Source organism: Curcuma longa, chromosome 8, assembly GCF_044706935.1.
Source record: "Curcuma longa cultivar G26 ecotype Majalengka, Jawa Barat chromosome 8, ITB_CL_G26_1.1, whole genome shotgun sequence".
Taxonomy (NCBI): domain Eukaryota; kingdom Viridiplantae; phylum Streptophyta; class Magnoliopsida; order Zingiberales; family Zingiberaceae; genus Curcuma; species Curcuma longa.
Window position 1 is genome coordinate 9,719,196 of NC_133868.1, and position 21,024 is coordinate 9,740,219.

The 21,024-nt window shown below is 36.5% G+C and overlaps 3 protein-coding genes across 3 annotated transcripts; 1 reads left to right on the forward strand and 2 right to left on the reverse strand.

Annotated features, from left to right (window-relative positions):
* Window positions 1-3,485: 3,485 nt before the first annotated feature.
* LOC141832999 (phosphatidylinositol/phosphatidylcholine transfer protein SFH12-like) lies at window positions 3,486-8,278 on the reverse strand. Its single transcript, XM_074720376.1, has 13 exons — window positions 8,233-8,278; window positions 7,364-7,610; window positions 7,086-7,185; window positions 6,470-6,736; window positions 6,275-6,352; window positions 6,088-6,189; window positions 5,961-6,010; window positions 5,776-5,869; window positions 5,345-5,479; window positions 4,953-5,058; window positions 4,528-4,892; window positions 3,879-3,953; window positions 3,486-3,506 (listed from the first exon to the last, which is right to left on the reverse strand). The coding sequence occupies exons 1-13, from the start codon at window positions 8,276-8,278 to the stop codon at window positions 3,486-3,488; spliced, it is 1,686 nt and encodes a 561-aa protein (XP_074576477.1).
* A 5,753-nt stretch (window positions 8,279-14,031) lies between these two features.
* Window positions 14,032-18,710, forward strand: LOC141833000 (putative bifunctional dihydrofolate reductase-thymidylate synthase). The gene is made up of 11 exons (XM_074720377.1): window positions 14,032-14,243; window positions 14,350-14,872; window positions 14,942-15,344; window positions 15,436-15,480; window positions 15,776-15,841; window positions 16,112-16,173; window positions 16,258-16,332; window positions 16,422-16,587; window positions 17,097-17,220; window positions 18,192-18,298; window positions 18,383-18,710. Exons 1-11 carry the CDS (start codon window positions 14,201-14,203, stop codon window positions 18,491-18,493), a joined length of 1,725 nt encoding a protein of 574 aa, XP_074576478.1. The 5' UTR covers window positions 14,032-14,200; the 3' UTR covers window positions 18,494-18,710.
* Window positions 18,711-19,242: 532 nt separating this feature from the next.
* LOC141833001 (phenylpropanoylacetyl-CoA synthase) lies at window positions 19,243-20,823 on the reverse strand. Its single transcript, XM_074720378.1, has 3 exons — window positions 20,591-20,823; window positions 19,924-20,477; window positions 19,243-19,838 (listed from the first exon to the last, which is right to left on the reverse strand). The coding sequence occupies exons 1-3, from the start codon at window positions 20,763-20,765 to the stop codon at window positions 19,398-19,400; spliced, it is 1,170 nt and encodes a 389-aa protein (XP_074576479.1). The 5' UTR covers window positions 20,766-20,823; the 3' UTR covers window positions 19,243-19,397.
* Window positions 20,824-21,024: the final 201 nt, after the last annotated feature.

Genomic DNA, 21,024 nt, shown 5'->3' on the forward strand with positions numbered 1-21,024 from the left:
TACTAAATTAGATAAATAATGTTGAATAACTTATTAAATTAAATAAATAAATTTAAATATATACATATTGAATTTATTAATATTTATGGGTCGAATCAGTCGGGTTGGTCCGCCCCGTCAAATAATTTAAACAACTTCCATTAAAATTTTATCAATCCATTTTAAGGTGGATTTAGATAGATCAACAGCTTGGCCCGCGACCCGCATAGGTCAGCCAGTGGCGAATTTGGGTTGACCCACGAATTGAGAAATTTTTTTTCTTTAAAATTAAAATAGAAAACTCATTGAATTATGGACATGACTCGTTTACACTACAATTCAAATTTAAAAATTTTAACTTGACTATTTTAAATTACAATCTAAACTTAAAATTTTTAATATTTTTATATTTTTTGACAGACCCATGGATTAGTCCATCTAACCCACAATCCGTGTTGAATTGGATTGAATTAGAGATTTTCCAATCCGTCAAGTTAGTGGGTCGGCCACCCCACCTTCGCCCCGCTATATGACAGGGTCTCTAGTGGGTTGGCTTGCCCTACTATTGGTTAACCCGTTTGACAACTCTAATCAAATGCGACACACAAATTGAATTAGCTGTCCCCAGCTCGACCTATGCCTATTTGAGCGTTGGACACATAAACGCTTCGAATAGGGAAGGATAGTGAGTGGGCGATTTGGACGCCTTATGATTCTCTAGGATTTGTGTGATTGGTTAGCTACTTAGTCAAGTTTTTACCATCTAGTGGCATAGCCACATGAAACGGAAGGGTGTGACTGCAGCTCCCAGGGCATAGTTGAGTTGGTGACGATGGAGCAGAGTTGTTGAAGTGGAAGGGTCAAATCTCAGCGAAGCCGAAACAATGCCCTTCTCTGTCGTGGCCAACTGTAGCTTTCCAAATTACCTTTTTGATTTTTATTCATTCTCTCCGTTTCTTTCCTAAAATAGTCTCAAATCTTTATTTTCATTTTGAGCGGCTGATTCACCATCATTCGTCATTGAAAATTTGAAATTATTCATATATTTGAAAAGTCCTCAACATAAATTATCCATTAGCACCATTTTGCGATGAAATATCACGACGTGGAACTAGTTCGTCGATCATCTTCTCTCATTAGAGTTGTGTGACACATTTCTTGTCATCACCATGGGTTCTTGTTGTCGAAAATTGTGGTTTGAAGAAGCTTAGACTAGTTTCAGTACCTAAAGTGTAATTTCGAAGGTTGTGATGTGTAGTGAGTGAAAGTGAAATTCCAGTTCACTTTTCGATTGATTCGATTTTTGAGCATTTATGATAAAAAAATTTGAACTTTAGTTGATTAATTGAGTTATGTTGTGTTATTGAATAAGTGTTGAAGGAAATAGCTCTAAGGATAGATGGATCGTTGTTTCAACTAGAACCAAGGGCTAAAATTGAAAATTTTAAATTTAAGTTCATTCTCAACTCTTTAAATTCTAAATTTAGCTTTTTGGATTTTAGACGTGTTGAAACGATTTATAAAGTGATAGATTTGTAATTTCAAGAGTTGAATCGTCACTTTAACAAGGTGAACATAAATTTATTATTATGTATAATTTGTCTTGATCCATTAAATTTATTCTTTGTTTATGAAAAAAAAATTATTTCAGTTTGTTCAATTTTATCCCACTGATTTTTCTTCAATAGAGTTAATGCATCTTGAATATAAACTTGATAATTTTATTTTTGATATGCGAAATAGCAATCAATTCTCTAAGGTTATTGGGACTAATGAGCTTACTAAAAGGGACGATATGGTAAATAATTTTATGATACCATATATTCAACGAGATCTATTTGATACATTTGATAATTATTATTATTTAATATTTTTAAAATATAAAAAAGTTAAAAGTATTATTATAAAAACATACAAAAGTTAATCTATAATTTTTATTATATTAATTTTTTTAAAATTATTGAATTCGCCCCATTAAAACAGAGTGAGCAATGATCGAATCTTCCATCGTGGTTAATTGTAATTTTTTGATTTACTTTTTCATATATGATTATAAAATCGATTGTGGAAAATCAATGGACGACGGAATTACTGAAGTGCACTGGCTGCCCATTTATTGAATTTGCAATTGAAAATCAGGCTCCGCGACTGTTACCACCTGTTAGGTTCTGGCTCCTTTCTGCAGCTTTCTCTTACTTTACTGCACCTGTTTGTTTGGGATCGGTCTGATACTGTTCCCTTTTCTCTCCAATGGTTGAAAAATAGCGAACATTCTTTTTTCTGTCCGTATGTCTGTCTGCCTTTTTAGTTAAAAAGGACAAAAAGGGTTGGGTTGGGAGAAACCATGCTTTTCAGGCTGAGCATTTTAGGTTGCTAATATTTTTTTATTTGATCTTCAACAATTAGTTCAATTTTATCAGGAAGTGGCCATCTATGGGTAACTTTTTGGATCGTTTAATTTTAACAGCAAGTGCAAGGTTCTCGGGTCTTTTGATACCATTTGGGCATTGTTTCAACTATCCTTTCTCTAGTAGATTTTACATCTCAGGTTAAATATTTCTACAGTTGCTTCTATAATCGAATAAGTGATTCACCAGTATTCTTTTGTTCAAGAACTTCAAACGAAGAAAAAGAGTTGGAGGCAGGCATACTTACAATTTGAACATCAAGTGATAACTGATAGCTTCTGTTTGACATGGTATACGACTGATTTATTCGACCAAAACATAACTAAATCAAGAAAGAAAAAATTTGAACAGATGCTATGAACTTGCTTGAAAATCAAATAAAAGAGGCACCATAATAGAGGTAATACTTCTTTACTTAACTAGTAAAGGCTAAAGACGCATTATAAAAAACCATTAAATATGCTGTGCTGGCATAGTAAGAATGCTAACTCAAAGAAAAATTGAGTTCTTTCTCCATCCACAATGATGAAAATAAGACTCACCAATCTCTCTGGAAGCCAATCTGTTCATTTTCCCCATTGCTTTAGTACACACCATTGTTCCATGTAAATATTCTTAAACCCTTTCTGACAGGTAACACTTTATCCTTCTAGTGATCCTATTAGTTCGACTTCAAGAATGTGGGCTTTGTGCTTTGCGCGAATCCTACAAGAAGTCTTTCTTTGATGCCAGCGCAGTGTTGCACAATGCTCAATGTTAATACAAGGATATAAGGATGAGCATTGAAACAATGAAACCTTCATCAAGGATAATTTATTGAAAACAGAAGCAAAAAGTGTATTTAGTTTATAATTATTTACATCACAAAAAGACTTGTTTAGGACAATACAATATGATTTAGAGTAAAGGTCATGACTTAGATACTCAACTCAAACTTTGGATCAGTCTCGCAAACATAAGTGACACTTAAAGTACACTCGGTTGTTTATGGTGACAACTTGCTAATTCCAGATTCATGCTTTAGTCACTCGATCGTTTATGGCGACAACTTGCTAATTCCAGATTCATGCTTTGTTTCAGTAGAGCAGAGTTTTTTCCTTACTTCCAGAAAAATGGATTCTGCAATTGAGAGAAACAGAAGTAAAAGATCAAGAGAGGGAGATAAAGAGTGATGTTTCTAGAGTAGCTTCACAATCCTGGCTTTGTCCTTAAATAAGATATGCACTCGAAACTAAGGGTACTTTTGCATCCATAAGCTCTCAGAATAAACCAGAAGTTTTAAAATTAGAATTTTTCCAAAATATTACATCTTCTGTTGGCTCAATTCATATTAGCTTTAATTGGCATCTTCTTTGTGTTTATTTCCCCCTTTTGTTTCAGAAACTTCTTTGTTTAGGACTTTGCTGTTTGTTTGTTTTTTCATACTACCTGAAATAGAATCTCCCACTGTCCTTAAATAAGATCGAAAGGGAAAAAAATAGTCACACTTACAAACTTCTTTTTCTTCTTTTTCTTATCAACATAAGCAAGAAGCTCCTTCTCCTTCTCTAGAGTATCCTCAAGAGCCTGAAAAACACCATAAACTAGAAGCATTAGATAATTGCATCTTTTATTCTAGGTTAGGAGCCATTTTTAAACATAATAGCCAGTATAGAACTCATAATCTTTGGATCTACAATGACTACACAAATTGGGGGAAGGTCACTCATCTAGAAAATAATGACAAACATGCCATAAATAGAGCCTCACTACACAATACCTGCCTTGATGATTATTAGGGCTCACTAGATTCACATACAAGTTTCACTTATCTATAAAAAAATCTCTCATGCCAAAGCAGCAAATGCTTATTCTCTATTATGTTTCATAATGCAAATCTGACCAAATAAATTTACTAGAAGAAGAACACTAATGAGTATTGAATAAATAGAATTAAGTTTTTAAGCGTACTAGATAGTACATTATTTTTTTCTTCTTTATGGCAGGTCTTTTGGAGAAATATATGAACTCATGTTAGTTTCTCAGCATTTAAGAGCATCCTGTGTTGAATATGCATCACTGCCATCAACATATGTTGAATATATGTTTAATCGTCCGTCTAAAAAAAAAATCTTTCCTTAACACTTCTTCAAGTTGATACCTTCTTTGTTGCTGCAAGCTCCACCTCCAAAGCATCCACACGCTTAACAGCAGCATTTAGCATCTCTTCCTTCTCAGGTGGCATCTCAGTGGGCTTATTGCTGAGAATAGTTACCTTCTCTTCAAGCTCTCCCAGGCGTCTCAATGCACATGAGTATTCAACTGCTGAGACAGGTGATGCTGGTAGCTGTCTTTGGTGCATTTTGCCAGAACAGTTGTCGATGTCTGCATCAACAATCTTCCGTGTCATATTCTGACCAACATGGACCATGGTAAGAATTCCCATGACAATCGACATGGCTCCAGATAAAATCCGATTACTAGATCCATCTGGACCTTTGTAAATTTCAGAGACATCATAAGAACCTGTAATGCGAGTGGATTGTAAATTTTGGAGTAACAGTAGATTGAAAGTATGATATGGACCTTTAGAGACGTCTAACTTTTTGCTCCAGTTAGCATCCACAGCCTTGTCCACATATGGATCAAAACCTCCATATGAACATGGTGCAGGGAATTCTTCACGAGTACTCTGTAAATGCAAAATTCTTATGTTTAAATGCTAGTGTAGCAAATTTCCATTATCATGATATCGAGTCCAGTAGAACTACAATAGTTTTTATTTGTATTATATGATTTCTTATTCTCAAATATAGAAGAGTTTGATTTGTTATCTTCAAGAGGAAAGGTAAACCATTAAGGATATATTTCTTGATTTAAACCTAAGCTAAAGCTGATGATCATAGCAACTAGCAATTGAAAATTTTGCATATTCAAATATCATGAATATGAAATGGTAATGGTTGACTAGAAGTTACCTGACATTTTGTATTGTCTACTTCCCGTACAGGTGACATCTGTGGGTGCTCAATAGTGCTCCTTGAGGGGCTGGGAGAAATAGAACACTTATCATCGGCTGTTAAGTGTGCTTCGGGAGAGAAGGAATCATGCTTCTTCATTAAACAAGAATCACTTCAGTATCACTAATTCCAAGGAAGACCAAAATTTACAGAGAAAGTAGAAAAGGGGAAAAGATTATATCATTGTCATCTTAGGATACAACACTACTTCAAAAATGGTTTTTTTTTCCTCGGCACCATTTTGAACAATCTACTTTGTCAATTTTTCAAAGAGTGTTGATGCTTAAAATTTGGATAATATTCTCTTTTTAAACTTTTGATGCAATATCATGCAGAAGGTTGCAAGCGAGAAATTAGAGTATGAGCAAAAATGGATGGGAAACAACCACCTTCGAGATTTCAACATCCTTCCATGGACCTTTATCTGATCGAAGGCATCCACCTTCACAGTTGCAAGTGCCACCAAGGAACTCCGGCAATTCACTTGTCAATCAACCCATGAAGTTAGGAGTTGGAAATGAGCAAATTATTAAGAGAACCTGAATCTTCCCAACCTCCAGATGAAAGAAGATACCTGGCATCAATTACTTCTAGCAATTTACTCTGATACTGGTTTCCTAAAACCTGTGAGAAATTTTTTTGGATGCTGACTGCTGAGTTCTTATGTTTGGTTGACTGCATTTAGAGGCAAAATTTCTTACATGAATTTTGGCAGTAGTTTTGGGATCTAGGAAGGACTTTATGGTATTCCAAAGCAGTCTGAATCCCTGGCCTGCATTGACGATGAACATGCGGCACAAGGTCTGAAGTAGATCGAATAGTTACAGATTGAAGATTCTAGCAGTATAATAATCCATTAGAAATTATGTATCTTAATACTTAAGGTACCTCAGGATAATTGCCACCATCAATTTTTTGAAGACATGCTATCAATTCTCTTGCTGCCTTACTGAATTGTTTAACACCCTACATTATTAGAGCCAAAAGAGATATCTGAGACATGAAGAAAGAAAAATGAAACATTGACAAAGGATGAAGACTATGATATATTTGAAAGGTAGTGAAAAGTCATCTCATGCATACCACTCCCTGAACATCAATGATGGTAGTGCTCTGGTCAATGTGTCGTTTTGCCACAATTGAACAAGCCGGAAACTTGACAGCAAAAGTCCTCTCAAACTCTTTTACATGGTATTTAACATATCGATCCATGGTTGTGACTTGCATCAGCTTGTTGGCATCAACTTGACCCAACCTTTCAATATAGACAGGTCTGCCGTCTTTATCTACGCCATGATGACCTTGTGGATAGTACTCTAAGACTTGATCAAGTTCCTTGAACTCAAAGTCCTAATGTACAATGGAAAGAGGAAGAAGAATGTGTTATGCTGAAATGCCACTGACTATAAACATGTAGCAAAGAAAAATAAGTATATAGAATCAAGATAACAATTGAAAATTGATTACCAAACTAAAAGTAAGATGAGCATAGTTGATTGCAAATTAATGATTTTAGGTTACGAAGTTTCTTTTTTTAATATGAAATTGACTTTGAAGGAAGTCTGTAGCAAGCTACATCACTCAGAAATGTGCTACACTGTGTTGCACATGTTCCATCATATAACTTACCTTTTAACGTAGACAGAAATAACTCCAGGAAAAGAGGAAATTCATCAACTAAAAAAACAATTTTTTTTACCTCTAAAATTGTATCAGCTCCAAATTCCTTCCTCCAATTGAGCATATCTGCCCACATTTGCTTTGTTTTCTCAATGTCAAATTTCCTGGCCTTGAGAAATCTGAGTCACATGAATTTTGCATTAACAAGGCAGAATGAAGGAAATACAATAAAAACTTGATGGATTAGCAACTGAAAAGAAGTTATTTGAAAGAAACAATTCCTAGCTTGATTCTCAAGCTACTGGCACAAATCAGAAAAGGAGTTATTTGAAAATAAAGATTAAGCAAGTGACAAGCCTGAGCATCATATGATAGTCATCATGCTTAGAAGGAAGCATCTCTTCCAAAATGAGAATCTGCCGAAAGGCATCAACAGCCTTCATTTCCTCAGCATCGCGAACATCCTCAATGGAGACAGACATAACCTTGCCACTTCTCCTACGCCTTTTTGACAAAGACCTGAACTTTGTGGAAGCATCGTGTGCCTTCTTCTTTAGCGATTCAATCTTAGTTCTCCTATCATCCTCAGAGATCGCATCAAGACCTGAAAATGGATATTATCACGATTTTAAGTATTTCAGTAAAGAGCCCCAACAGACTCTATATTTATGTGCATGTGTACCAAGGAATCATAGACTAGACCAAAATATCATTCCAAAAGTTACAGAATGATATGTAATGCATTCATACTTCTTTGTGCCATCTACAATCTTGAAATGTGTTAGTCCCTAACAGAAGGCACCAAGCTTCCTGATTTGATATGAGATTTCTAAATCGACCATTGCTTATATTTCTAACTTAAAAGTATCTCAAATCCTAGGGTGGTATATCGAGATAACAAAATTCCTCTACACTAACCTTAAACTAAAATTTACTACAGTTTGGGGTTGACCACATGCCTTGCAATTGTTATTGCAACTGCCATATTCTCATGATAGGAATCAAACTACTACTATTCAAGAACAAGGAGATGCTTTCATATATGAAATTAAAATGATCTTGTAGGTAACTGAAAAGAAAATTCATTCAGAAATTTCCAGGCAAATCCATTGGCTGCATGGTTGCATCCTGAACTGCTCTAATGCTTTTGCTGATAATAACAAACAAAATTGGATGAGGAAAATATACAAACAGATGAAACACGCCATATCTCGTCTTTTGTATACCATGTTTGTGAAGCTGGTTCAGCGGTCCTGACATGACTTCGCACATTTTTGGTGCTTGCAAGTTCAACCTGATTCAAGATAGCAGAAGGCAGAGTAAAGTGGTCATGCGAAAGGTGCCAGGGCGTATGCTTCAACAAGCACCTGAAATGTGCAACTCAATAACAGTTTAAACAACAACAAATTATCAGGGAAAGATGTATGAGCTACAGATGGAATATATTTTGAATCTTTCTAGTAATGGCAAGATATAACTATGCTATGTCTATTTGATTCTTCATCGTCAATTTTGTTGAAACAAGAACTCAAATCCAATGCGAGCCGTAATGAAAAATGTCCAGAACTCAAGAAATACTAAATGGATCCTGCAAGTCTCCAACTGTTGCTAATCAATTCGTACACACTTGCAAACGCACAACATTGTATGTGGGGTTCCTTTGAGCATCATAGATTGTTGATATAGCTTAAAAACTTAGATTTGCCTCGACATGAAAAACAGTCCAATGGCATTGCAGAAGCCCTTCACAATCACCACAAGGGAATCGACTTTCTTCTCAAAGATCACATTTTTTGCATGAAATGGGGGAAAGAAGCATTACCTGGGAATGGGCTGCGGCGAGACCAACAATTCGGCAGTTAGAGAAGAGAAAAAGGGCTAATGGGAGATCGAGCAGCTTAAGAAGACCTCGCTGATGGGAAGGCGAGAGCTACACGAAGGCAACGATGCGATTGCAAGCTGTAGCTGAAGAAAAAAAATCTGTCCTTTTTTTTTTATCGGATGGCATTGACTCTGTCTTCGGCCGTGGGTTGGCAAACGGCGATGGGGAAGAGGGAGGACTGAGGAGGAGGACGACCGAGCGCCAAAATGCACGCCACTCCGTTCTTTGTCAACGCTTTTTTACAAATTTGTAAAGAGTCAACCTGTTGCATTGTGCACGCCGATGAATCAGTAGCCAATCCACATTGAGAGAGAGAGAGAGATCCTCCAGAGAATCGAATCATGTTATACTGAATGATTCTCCGAGCCGTATGCATCTCTACGATGAACAATCCAACAGTTCGACTACGTAATGCGAGAAATTATAATTAATTTTTATGGAAGGAATACTATCTTAGCTTTAATAAAATTCGATTCTTATCTATTTTAATAAATTTATAAATTAGGATAAACAATCTCAATCAAGTTGAGATGAGATAAACATTAAAACAATTACTAATAATTGTAAGCATTTTAACATGATTATTAAATAGTCAAAGAGTGAAATATAATAAAGTGAGACTGAGATGTATAAAGAAGAGATTCTTTATACATTGACTGTTAGGGGATAACTTAAGTTAAAAGAATAAAATTAATTTGGCAATTTACTGAATCATATTGCTAAAATTTTGAAATATCTAAATCACGTAGGTAAATTTTAAAATTATCAAATCACGTATTCAATACCTATTTTGCCCCTCCGGTAGTTTGCGGTCGTTTATCAAATTGTTTGCTATAGTTAGCAATTGATTCAGTATACATATGTGATCATGAAAAAAAATTCAATGTTCTTAACATGATGTATCGAATTAGTTTTTGAGAACATAGATACATTCATGAGTATTGCTCGAGCATATAGGATATAGTTTCATATTATTCTGAATTTTCTTGGTCCATTAGCTACTTTTGGATGAAACCAATTGATAGATCTTAACCATTCAAAAAATTAATTTTTATATCTTCAGAGAGAGGGAAGTTCAAGGATTTCAATTGTGGTGTTGATCAGTGAGTATCAATACCATATTATTTATAATGAGTTTTCGACATCATTTTTCATGTTGATTCGTGTTCAAAAATTCGCTGTTCTTAATACGATGTATCACATTTTGTGTTTTTGTGTATGGATATATTCAGGAGCAATGTCGAGCACATAGGAAATGATTCCATGTTATTTTGAGCTCTCTAGTTCAATCAACTACTTTTGAACGAAATGATAGACCTTAGTCATTCAAAAAATCAAAAAATATATATCTTCAAAAATAAGGGAATCCAATGATCTCAATTGTAGTGTCGATCAATATCTTCAAAAGAGAGGAATATCATTGTCATCAATAATTATTTATAATGAGTTTTCGATATCATTTTTCATGTCTGATTTGTGTTCAAAAATTCACTACTCATAATACGATGTATCACATTGGTGTTTGAGTGTATGGATATATTCAAAAGCACTGACCGAGCATATAGGACATGGTTTCATGTCATTCTGAACTCTCTAAGTTCATAAGTCACTTTTGGATGAAATCAACTAATGGACCTTAGTTGTTCAAAAAATAAAAATATTTATATCTTTAGAAAGAAGGGAATATAATGATCTCAATTATGGTCTCAATTATTGAGTATCATCGTCGTATTATTTATAATGAACTTCTAACATTATTTCTCATGCCCGATTTATGTTCAAAAATTCGTTGCTCTTAATATGATATATTGCATTGGTGTTTGAGTATATGAATATATTCAGGAGTACTGGCCGAGCACATAGGACTTGGTTCCATGTCGTTCCGAGCTTTCTAAGTCCATTAACTAGTTTTGAATCAAACTGACTCGTCTGTCCGGCCTCAGAAACTTACTAATGGACTTTAACCATTCAAAAAATCAAAATATTTATATGGAAGAGCCTAAGGATCTCAATTGTGGTGTCGATCAATGAGTATCATTGCAATATTATTTATAATGAGCTTCCGATATTATTTCTCATGCTTGATTTATGTTTAAAAAATCAATGCTCTTAATATTGTTTATCGTATTAGTATTTGAGGGCATGAATACATTCAAGAGTACTGCTCGAGCATATAAGTCCTTGTTCAATGTCATTCTGAGCTCTCTAGATTTGTCAACCACTGTTAGAATGAAATTGCTTTAATGGGCCTTAGCCATTCAAAAAATCAAAAAATTATATCTTCATAAAAAAAGAGTTCAATGATCTCAATTGTGGTGTCGATTAGTGAGTTCATCTTTATATCATTTATAATGAGCTTCTAACATCATTTCTCATGCTCGATTCATATTCAAAAAATTATTGCTCTTAATACCATGTATTACATTAGTATTTGAGAGCATGAATACATTTAGGAGCACTGCTCGAGAACATATATCCTTATTCCATATCACTCTGAGGTCTCTAGGTCTGTCAACCACTTTTGGACGAAATTGACTGATGGACCTTACCTATTAAAAAAATTAAAAAAATATATATCTTCCCAAAGAGGAGAGTCCAAGGATCTCAATTGTGATGTCGATCAGTGAGTATCATCGTCGTATCATTTATAATGAACTTTCGACATCATTTTTCATGCTCGATTTGTGTTTAAAAATTTTCTCCTCAATTGAGAGCAACACTTTTTTGAACACGAATTAGACATAAGAAATAATGTCGAAAACTCATTATAAATTTGATACAATGATAATACTCACTGATTGACACCACAATTGAGATCCTTGGGTTCCTCTCTTTCTAAAGATATAATTTTTTTAATTTTTTAAATCGCTAAGCTCCATTAGCCGATTTCATCCAAAAAGTGATTAACGAATTTAGAGATCTTGGAATGATATAGAACAAGAACCTATATGCTTGGACAGTGCTTTTGAATGTATACATGCCCTCAAATATCAATGTGATACATAATATTGAAAACATCGATTTTTTGAACACGAATCAAGCATGAGAAATCATATAAATAATATTATAAATAATATTGACTAATCAATATTACAATTGAGATCCTTAAATTCTTTTCTTTATAAAGATATACATTTTTTGATTTTTTTAATAACTAAGGTTTATTAGTTGATTTTGTTTAATTGATGGACCTAAAGAGTTCGAAAATATATGGAACTAGGTCCTATGTGCTCGGGCAGTGCTCCTGAATATATCCATGCCCTTAAACATCAATTTGATATACTGTATTAAGAGCAGTGAATTTTTAATCATAGATGACTTTTTAATCTATTACTACACTATAATAATTGATTAAAATTATGGTCACATAAACATATCCTGTAGCAATCGATTTGGCGAGTGAATGCGAACGAGCAGAAGGACAAAATCAATATGGATGCGTGATTTGATAATTTTAAAATTTATCTATGTGATTTGGATATTTTGAAACTTTGACAACATAATTCATTAAATTATCGAAATTAATTAAATTTTAGTTCGTTTAAATGTTATCAAATATTTAATTAAGTTTAATTGGTTATTTAAAATTTTTATATTTTTAAATTTATTTGACTGATTAATAAGTTTGATATTATAAATTTAATTTTTTAGTTGAGGAATATAATAAATTTTGTTAATGAATATTATTTATAAATATTGTATAAAGTATTTCAAAATCTCTATTCAAGGATATTAATAAATTGTTTTAAAATTTTTTTATTTAATTTATTTATAAATTTAATTAATCTGATATATATTGAATGCATATAAATAATTTCTTATCAATCCGAACCATAAGTTTGGTTCATTTTGTGCTCTATTGTATTTTTTTATCCTAAAAGCTGAGAACATTATTCTGATTCTGTGACTTTTATTAAAATTTGGGAGCGGCTCTCCATTTATTATTTATTTTTTTAAAAAAATTAAAATTATAGATAATAGTGAAATATAAAATACATATTCCTAAAGAAATTATTAGGAGTTTTTTATAATGAAAATACAAATATTTTTTTTTATTTTTGATTTGATATGATATTATAAGGATAAAAAAGCCTTCATGGTTTATTGCTATTTTTGCCATGGTTGATTTCGGTGAAGTTATATATATATATATATTATAAAGGAATGCTATGCTGTGCGATGAGGAATCTGTGACCCGTGCATAACACTCGCGATCCATTGTCATTGTCGTCGTCGTCGCTGTGGTGGCCGACCGTAATCTGTGACCCGTGCATGACACTCGCGATCCAACGTCACTGCCGTCGTCGTCACTGCGCCGTCCGACCACGATCGGCCGCCGCCTCGGGCACGATCGACGCGCCACTCGCCGGCACTCCGTCCGACGTCGGATTCCGATCGGATAGTGGTCGGAATCCGACGGAATTCGGTAAAACAGGGTCAGCAGTGCGCGGGCATCGTTTTCGACGAAATCGCGATCGAATTTCAGTCAAATCGCGACTGGAGACCGATCGTGATTTGGCCGGAATCTGACCGCGATTTCGTTGGAAACGACGCGCACCACTGTCGACAGCGATCGGGTCAGATCCCGGTCGAATCGCGATCGGAGACCGACCAAATCGCGGCTAGAGACCGGCTAAATCGCGACCGGAGATTGTGGCGCACAGTGGGGGCGATATTTTTCGAGCAAATTATATTGGATTCCGACCACTATCCGATCGGAATCTGGTGCCGATCGAAGCGTCGGCGAGTGGCGTGTCGATCACGGGCGAGGCGGCGGCAGCGGCGATGAGTCAGGGAGTCGCGCATGGGTCGCACACGAGTTTGTCGCGCAATATAGCAAACTCGTATATATATATAATTTGATAATTTAGGTGTCTTATAATAGAATACATGATTATTCGTGATGGAATATTATATTCGAAAAGTCCGAAAGAATTCCGGATGCTTACAACATGAACTGATATTTATGGTTTTTTTTTTAAAAAAAATTAAAAGTTTAGGGGTTGGAGTTCAAAAATTTTTGAAATGAAAAAATTTGATTGCTCATGTGTCAAGTTGTTCTTACTGTAAAATAAATAAATAAATAAAAATCAAAGGAAAGGAGAGCAGTTGTTCTTACAGCGAAAAAAAAACCCTCTTCCCTTCCTGTTCCTGTGCCGCCTTCCACATCTTCCTACTGGCCGCCAGTCTTCCCCTCTTCGCGCAGTGGTGCGAATCGGACTGTGAATCCTCCGTCAAGGATATCCTCTCTCATCCATGCCCTCGTCGCCTCACGCCGGACAGATTCTTTCAGCCGTTCCCCTTCCTCGCACATGTTCTTATCTTCTCGCCTATTGACGGTCTCAAAGAGCACAGGCATGTTACACTCGGTTCAAGTTTACGCATTCAAAGATTGTCTTCGTGCATCATTTCCCACCTGCATTGCTTAACCTCTCTTTGTTTTTATCGTTTCACGGCTCAGGTGGTATCTTCTTCTGTAGAAGTTGTGGATTTAGCCGTGCTATAGTTAGAAGCCGTCGAGTAGATACTGGAACTTTTGCCAAAGTGAGTACTTTTAGTCGTTGTCTTAAAGTTCTGGCAATGGAGGGTTCAAATGGTGCTGCCCAATTTGATTCTAAGAGGAGTTATCAGATCGTTGTTGCTGCCACTCGCGATCTGGGTATTGGGAAAGATGGGAGTTTGCCATGGAAGCTGCCATCTGACCTGAAGTTTTTTAAGCAAATCACGGTTACCACTTCAGATCCCACAAAGAGGAATGCGGTGATTATGGGCAGGAAAACATGGGAAAGTATTCCGCCACGGTACAGACCTCTTCCTGGACGGTTGAATGTTGTGCTGACTCGTTCGGGAAATTTTGATATTACAACATCTGAGAATACCCTTGTATGTGGAAGCATGGATTCTGCCTTGGAGATTTTGTCAACGACCCCATATTGTTTGTTGATTGAGAAAGTGTTTGTCATAGGAGGTGGCTCAGTACTAAGGTAAAGTCATATAAAAAATGTCTTGTATCTGTCTACAAAATAGCATTTATAAATTGTGTTTGCTTGCAGGGAAGTGATTAATGCACCTGGATGTGAAGCCATTCACCTAACAGACATTGAGGCATCCATTGAATGTGATACTTTCATGCCTCCAATAGATGCTTCTGTATTTCGGTCATGGTACTCTTCCTTCCCTTTGGTGGAGAATGACATCAGATATTCATTTGTGACATATGTTCGGGCACAACGCTCATCTGCTGAAGTTCATGTTTCAACTGATGGGGAGATGAATGGTGGCCATCATTTAGCTACGGATAAATTTAATGTTCAGGATTTCTTGTTTCTTCCTGAATTTATTTACAAAAAGCATGAAGAATATGTTTATCTTGGAATTGTTGAGGATATCATACACAATGGTGCTCAGAGAAATGATAGGACAGGCACTGGAACATTATCTAAATTTGGTTGTCAGGTAAATTTAGATATTTTCATTAACTTTTCTTGTTGATACTTTGTTTCCTTCAGTACTTCATGGGCATCCTAACAATTTGTATCGGATATAGATGCGATTTAACTTGCGGAGATCATTTCCATTGCTGACAACTAAGGTACCGACAAGGACCTACTTATATGCTTTTGCTTGATTCCACCCAAACTTTGTGTCAGTGTGTTTGAATATTATGTATATTTGTTTAAAAATCTGCAACAGAATATGGGCAATTGAAGAACATGTGTACTTTTGATTTGAAAATCCTAAATGTTTTAAGAAAGAAAATTTAGATTCCTGAAATATGTTACTAATGCATTTGTTGGGAGCATATAATATTTCCATAACATATGCAACTAGCTTTTTATCTAGTTCACTTATTTTGGCTGACAGTTATAATATGTTTATTGTATCAGAGGGTCTTTTGGCGAGGTGTTGTGGAAGAACTTCTGTGGTTTATAAGTGGTTCTACTAATGCAAAGGTATTGTGGCTTAGTTAGTGCATATGGAAGGCCTTTTTCCATTATTAAATTATATATATTTGGTATTATGTAAATATGAAGATGCTTTTCTAGTATTGTAATGTCAATAATTATATACCTTAAAGTAAGTTATCTTTTGATAACTCTCTCTGCACTGTATAGACTATATTTTATCATGAATGAAATTATAAAAGAATTATTTGTTGCAAAAATTTCACAATGATGAAACTAATTCCTTTGGTGAGCTAAAAAAAGATCGTATCTTCTCAGGTTTTACAGGAAAAGGCCATTCACATATGGGATGGCAATGCATCAAGAGAGTACCTTGATAGGCATGAACTCGTCTTGCTACATTTTTCTGTTAACTTCATATATCAACCTTGCAAATCTGATGGTCATGTACTTTTTGTTTCCAGTATTGGCTTGATTGATAGGGAGGAAGGAGACCTCGGACCTGTTTATGGATTTCAATGGAGGCACTTTGGTGCTGAGTAAGAGATAATTATGAAAATATCTGCACAACTATTTCTATCAATTTCTCCTTTTATGTTTTTCTTAATCATGCATGGATATTCTGCAGATACACTAACATGTATGCTGACTACACTGGAAAAGGATTTGATCAGTTATTGGATGTAATAGATAAAATTAAACATAATCCAGACGACCGCCGAATAATCCTATCAGCTTGGAATCCTTCGGATCTTAAGAAAATGGCTCTTCCTCCTTGTCATATGTTTGCACAAGTCAGTGGTCATTCAAAGTTTCAAGTACTATCGAATCATAGATTTATATTTTGCAACCAAACTTGATTGCTTGAGCTATCATTTTGAATTCTAATTCTCTTTTTGCAAAACTTCTTTTAATTTAATTCATCTTATAAGTCAATCTGATTGATGAAAATTATGATGTGCCATATGCTATGACTTACATGTTTTTTCTTTTTATTTTGAGCAGAATTGTTCTTTTTTTTCTTCAGTTAAAACAGCAAATATAAATAGCAAACAATGCCAGCAATCTATATCATATATATATATATATATATATATATTATCCATTAGTTATCACAGTTAATTTGCTGAAGTACACACCATTCCTGTACAGCAAGAGTAAACAATTTTATACATTATATATACAGTTGTTTCTGTTAACAACCATAATATATGTTTATAATTTTTTTTTGGTTTTTTATTTATCACGATCTTCTTCAGTTCTAGCCTTTTTGTTAATTTCATCTTATTATCATGTTTTTCAGTTCTATGTGGCTAATGGGGAATTATCATGCCAAATGTACCAACGGTCTGCCGATATGGGTCTTGGTGTGCCATTTAATATTGCATCATATTCACTTTTGACATGCATGATTGCTCAAGTCTGTGGTATATTATTCTCACTCTTTATTATTATTATTTTTTGGACATTGGAAAGTATCTTCTATAATGTGTAGTGTGATCTTCATTCCCTGTGCTCATATACCTTTCCAAATGCTCATTAAAAAACTGGCTCGCTAAAAACTGACTTCAGTGTATTGGTATCGGTTTATAATTGAAGAATTGGCCGCCAAATGGCACAAGGTTTAGGACAAAAATTGTGTCATCGGTAACTTATAGATATTCTTATTACAATGAGTGAAATTGATTAGCAGAATAATCAATACACACTAGAGGAGAGGAAATTTGACAGCAGTAAAAATAAGCTAGAAGAGATAAACATGCACGAGTCCATGGGATGATATACTGATATAATGTCCAGTCATAAATATTCCATAAGAAAGAAATACAAAACGCAGAAGCATTAGTAAGTGGATCTTAGAAAAGAAAATATAAATAACTAGAATCTAAAGAATGACATTGTTTCAGCAACCATATATGTCTTCTGCTACAATAAAGCTTGCCCGTTTGGAAATTAGCTATAAGCCTATTACCAGATCCTTAAAGCCCATCATAGAGAAGCAAGAATGTTTAGGTTTTGAATATCTTGGTGTCCAATATTTGATATGATTGGGGCATCAATCTGAACTGGCATGTGGTGCCACAGAATCCATTATGTTTTTGTCATCCACAAACATTCAAAAATCAAAGTATAGCATGCTCTTTAGTGAACATACTTGCCCATGTCTAATCTTTAGTATATTGATTGGAAAATGGTTCATATGTGTTTGCTTCAAATTTGTTTTCTATTTAAAAGGAAAAAAATATTCATCAACCTCTTTTACAGTTATATAATAGCCTGTTTCATAGTGAACGCATATTGTGTTGGATTGAATTTGAAGTCTGGCATTAGTAGCAATATGATATGCTGTGTTTCTCATTATCATAAGTTGCATTGGCTTAATGGTTTAATGTTTTAGATCTATCTCCTGGAGATTTTGTCCATGTTATTGGAGATGCTCATGTTTATAGAACTCATATAAGACCTCTTGAGGAACAACTTCAGAAGCAACCCAAACTATTTCCAGTGAGTAGTAATGCAATGGAAAAGGTCTTCAGTATGAAATAAATTTCACAGCCGTTTTGAACACTTTTTATTCTCTCAACACAGGTTCTAAAACTTAACCCTCTGAAGAAGGACATAGATTCGTTTGTTGCATCTGACATCAAGCTTCTTGGCTATGCTCCTCATAACAAGATAGAAATGAAAATGGCGATCTAGAAGCTGTATTTCTTCCATTAAAGAAGCTGATTTCAGTATCCACCATCATCTTTCTTTTTAATTTCTTGTTTTTGATTTTTATTTTGTTGATGAGGGTGATTTGTACTACGTAATTTACTGGCGGACGACTAATTGTTTATCCTATTAGATGCTTTAAAGTTTATGTATTACAAAAATATTGAGATTGTCTCAACTTTGATTAAACTATGGCAGCTTTTCTAAAGCAAGCTATGTGTTTTAGTTTTATCTATTTTTTATCAAAGAGCATGATATCTTTTTTTTATTTTTTTTGGCATCGTAAAAAAAATATTAATTTAAAATTTGTCTTATATTCTAAATAAAATTTAAAATATGTGCTTTAATTTGAGAAAATATTTTGCATTGACTTTATCAGAGATTTGTAGAACAAGTAACATATTATAAATGATGTTGTAGGTAGAAGCAAATGACGCAATGGCGTGCGTAGGAACAAGGAGAAGGTTCTTATAAAGGAAGACAAAGAAGAAGAGAGATGCCTGAAGAGAGGTTGAAAGAATTCAGACACCAAAGAAAAAGAATTTGAGGTTGAATTGAAAGAGAAATTACGGTACCAAACAAATTTGACGTTTAGTTGTTGCCATCATGATTCACTTTTTTGATTAAAATTGTTGACTATGGAAATTTCGTGTTAGAGAAGTAAGAGAAGAGCCACGCTGAATGGTGCTTTTGTTCTTATCCTTCCAAATTTCAGTCTTCGATAAGAACTTGACTAACCAAATAGAATTTCTGAAATTAGACGTCAAATATATATATCATACATCTTATTACAGGGACCTTCTTCTTTTCAGACTCCAGGTGAAAATTTACGAAGCAGCGTCAAATTAACAACTTTTGGATGCAGACTGGAACAATTCAGTGATGATTGCTAGTTCAGTCTGCAACTATGGAGGACGACGGTCTCGATGGAGAGTCCCGGGCCGAAGCCCAACAGCACGCCCCAGTCGAGCCCCTCGCCGGTGGTGGCGTGGCCCTCCGCAGCCGAGCGGTTCCGCATCTCGTCCAGGATGAACAGCACCGTGGCGCTCTGCATGTTGCCGTACTCGCTGAGTACGTGCCGCGTCGCGGCGAGCCGGTCCTTCTCCAGTCCGAGGCGCGCCTCCACCTGGTCCAGGATCGCTCGGCCGCCGGGGTGAACCGCCCAGAACAGCTGGTTCCAGTCCGACAGCCCCAGCGGCGAGCACGCAGTCGTCAGGCTCTGCTCGATGTTGCTCGCGATGATCGACGGAAGCTGGCTCTTGAGGTGGAAGGTCAGCCCAATTTCGCGGAGGTGGCCGCCCACCGCCTCTGCGCTCTCCGGAAGCATCACCTGCGGTGCCAAAGATTTGATTTTTAAGTTTCGTTCGATATCAAAAGATCGAATTTTGGTTAATTTCGACTGGAGCAGTGATTACTTGGGATGCCGAGGCGATTTCGAAGATGGGGCGCTCGACGCCATCGACGGGGTCGGACCCGACCACGAGCGCGGCGGCGCCGTCGCCAAACAGAGCTTGGACGAAGAGGCTCTCGATGTGGGCGGGGTGGGGGCCGCGGTAGGAGAGCACGGTGACCTCGGAGCAGACGGCGAGCACCCGCGCGCCGCGGTTGTTCTCCGCGAGGTCCTTGGCGACGCGGAGGGCGGTGCCACCGGCGTGGCACCCGACGTTGTAGAGCATCACGCGATTGACGCTCGGCGGGAGCCCGAGCAGCTTGAGAAGCTGCAGGTCGGAGCCGGGCATGTCGATTCCGCTCGCGGAGCAGAAGACGAGGTGCGTGATGTCCGATTTGGGGCGGCCCCACTCCTTGATCGCCTTCTCCGCCGCCTCCTTCGCCAGCTTCGGCACCGCCTCCACCACGATCGCCTGCCGCGCGTCGAACGACGGCGCCATGGGAGCCAGCAAGCTAGGATTCTCCCGCAAAATCTCCTCAGTCAAGTACAAGTGCCTCTTCCTGATGGCCGCTTTCTCACCTACACAAGTAATCGAACAGGTCAGGCGCACCCACATAAATCCACCAAACCACCAATTCCTAACATGATCATCGATCATTCTGTTTGATTCAATCAAACTACATAAATCTTACAGATGCGCCTAAACTTGGCTTTGAGTTCCTGCAGATGCTCGGAGTTGGTGACCCGGAAATAGAAGTCGGGATAAGCGTTCTGATCGACGACGTTGGTGGGGTTGGCGGTGCCGATGGCCAAGATCGTCGCCGGCCCGTCGGCGCTGTGAGTTATGCGGTAGCCGTTCGCTTCCATCGCCGGCGAGAAGGTCACAGAAACGACGCGTTTGCTACTCGGCAAAGAATGACGCGTGTTACCCTGCCAGTAGAGAAATCTCAATTGTTAGTTATATAGACAATCCGAGAATCCTGGCTGATGGTCTTACGAACCGGACCGGCCTGGACCGGGCCGGTCCATCAATCGGCTCTTAACAGCCGCGTGGTAGGTGAAGACAACGAAATGCCTAGACATTTTTGGATTAATTTATCACTTAAACTGAACCGTCCGGTTTGGC

Excerpts from the sequence above, each read along its gene's own strand:
- LOC141832999 (XM_074720376.1), bottom strand. The coding sequence starts at position 8,278 with ATGTGCGAAGTCATGTCAGGACCGCTGAACCAGCTTCACAAACATG. Across the intron at positions 6,011-6,087 it reads AAACTACTGCCAAAATTCAT|GTTTTAGGAAACCAGTATCA; the intron begins GTAAGAAATTTT and ends AATTTCTCACAG. Across the intron at positions 3,507-3,878 it reads AAAAGAAGAAAAAGAAGTTT|AATCCATTTTTCTGGAAGTA; the intron begins GTAAGTGTGACT and ends TCTCAATTGCAG.
- LOC141833000 (XM_074720377.1), top strand. The coding sequence starts at position 14,201 with ATGTTCTTATCTTCTCGCCTATTGACGGTCTCAAAGAGCACAG. Across the intron at positions 14,244-14,349 it reads GACGGTCTCAAAGAGCACAG|GTGGTATCTTCTTCTGTAGA; the intron begins GCATGTTACACT and ends TTCACGGCTCAG. Across the intron at positions 16,174-16,257 it reads TCAAGAGAGTACCTTGATAG|TATTGGCTTGATTGATAGGG; the intron begins GCATGAACTCGT and ends TTTTGTTTCCAG.
- LOC141833001 (XM_074720378.1), bottom strand. The coding sequence starts at position 20,765 with ATGGAAGCGAACGGCTACCGCATAACTCACAGCGCCGACGGGCCGGCG. Across the intron at positions 20,478-20,590 it reads AGCCAAGTTTAGGCGCATCT|GTGAGAAAGCGGCCATCAGG; the intron begins GTAAGATTTATG and ends TTACTTGTGTAG. Across the intron at positions 19,839-19,923 it reads AAATCGCCTCGGCATCCCAA|GTGATGCTTCCGGAGAGCGC; the intron begins GTAATCACTGCT and ends TTGGCACCGCAG.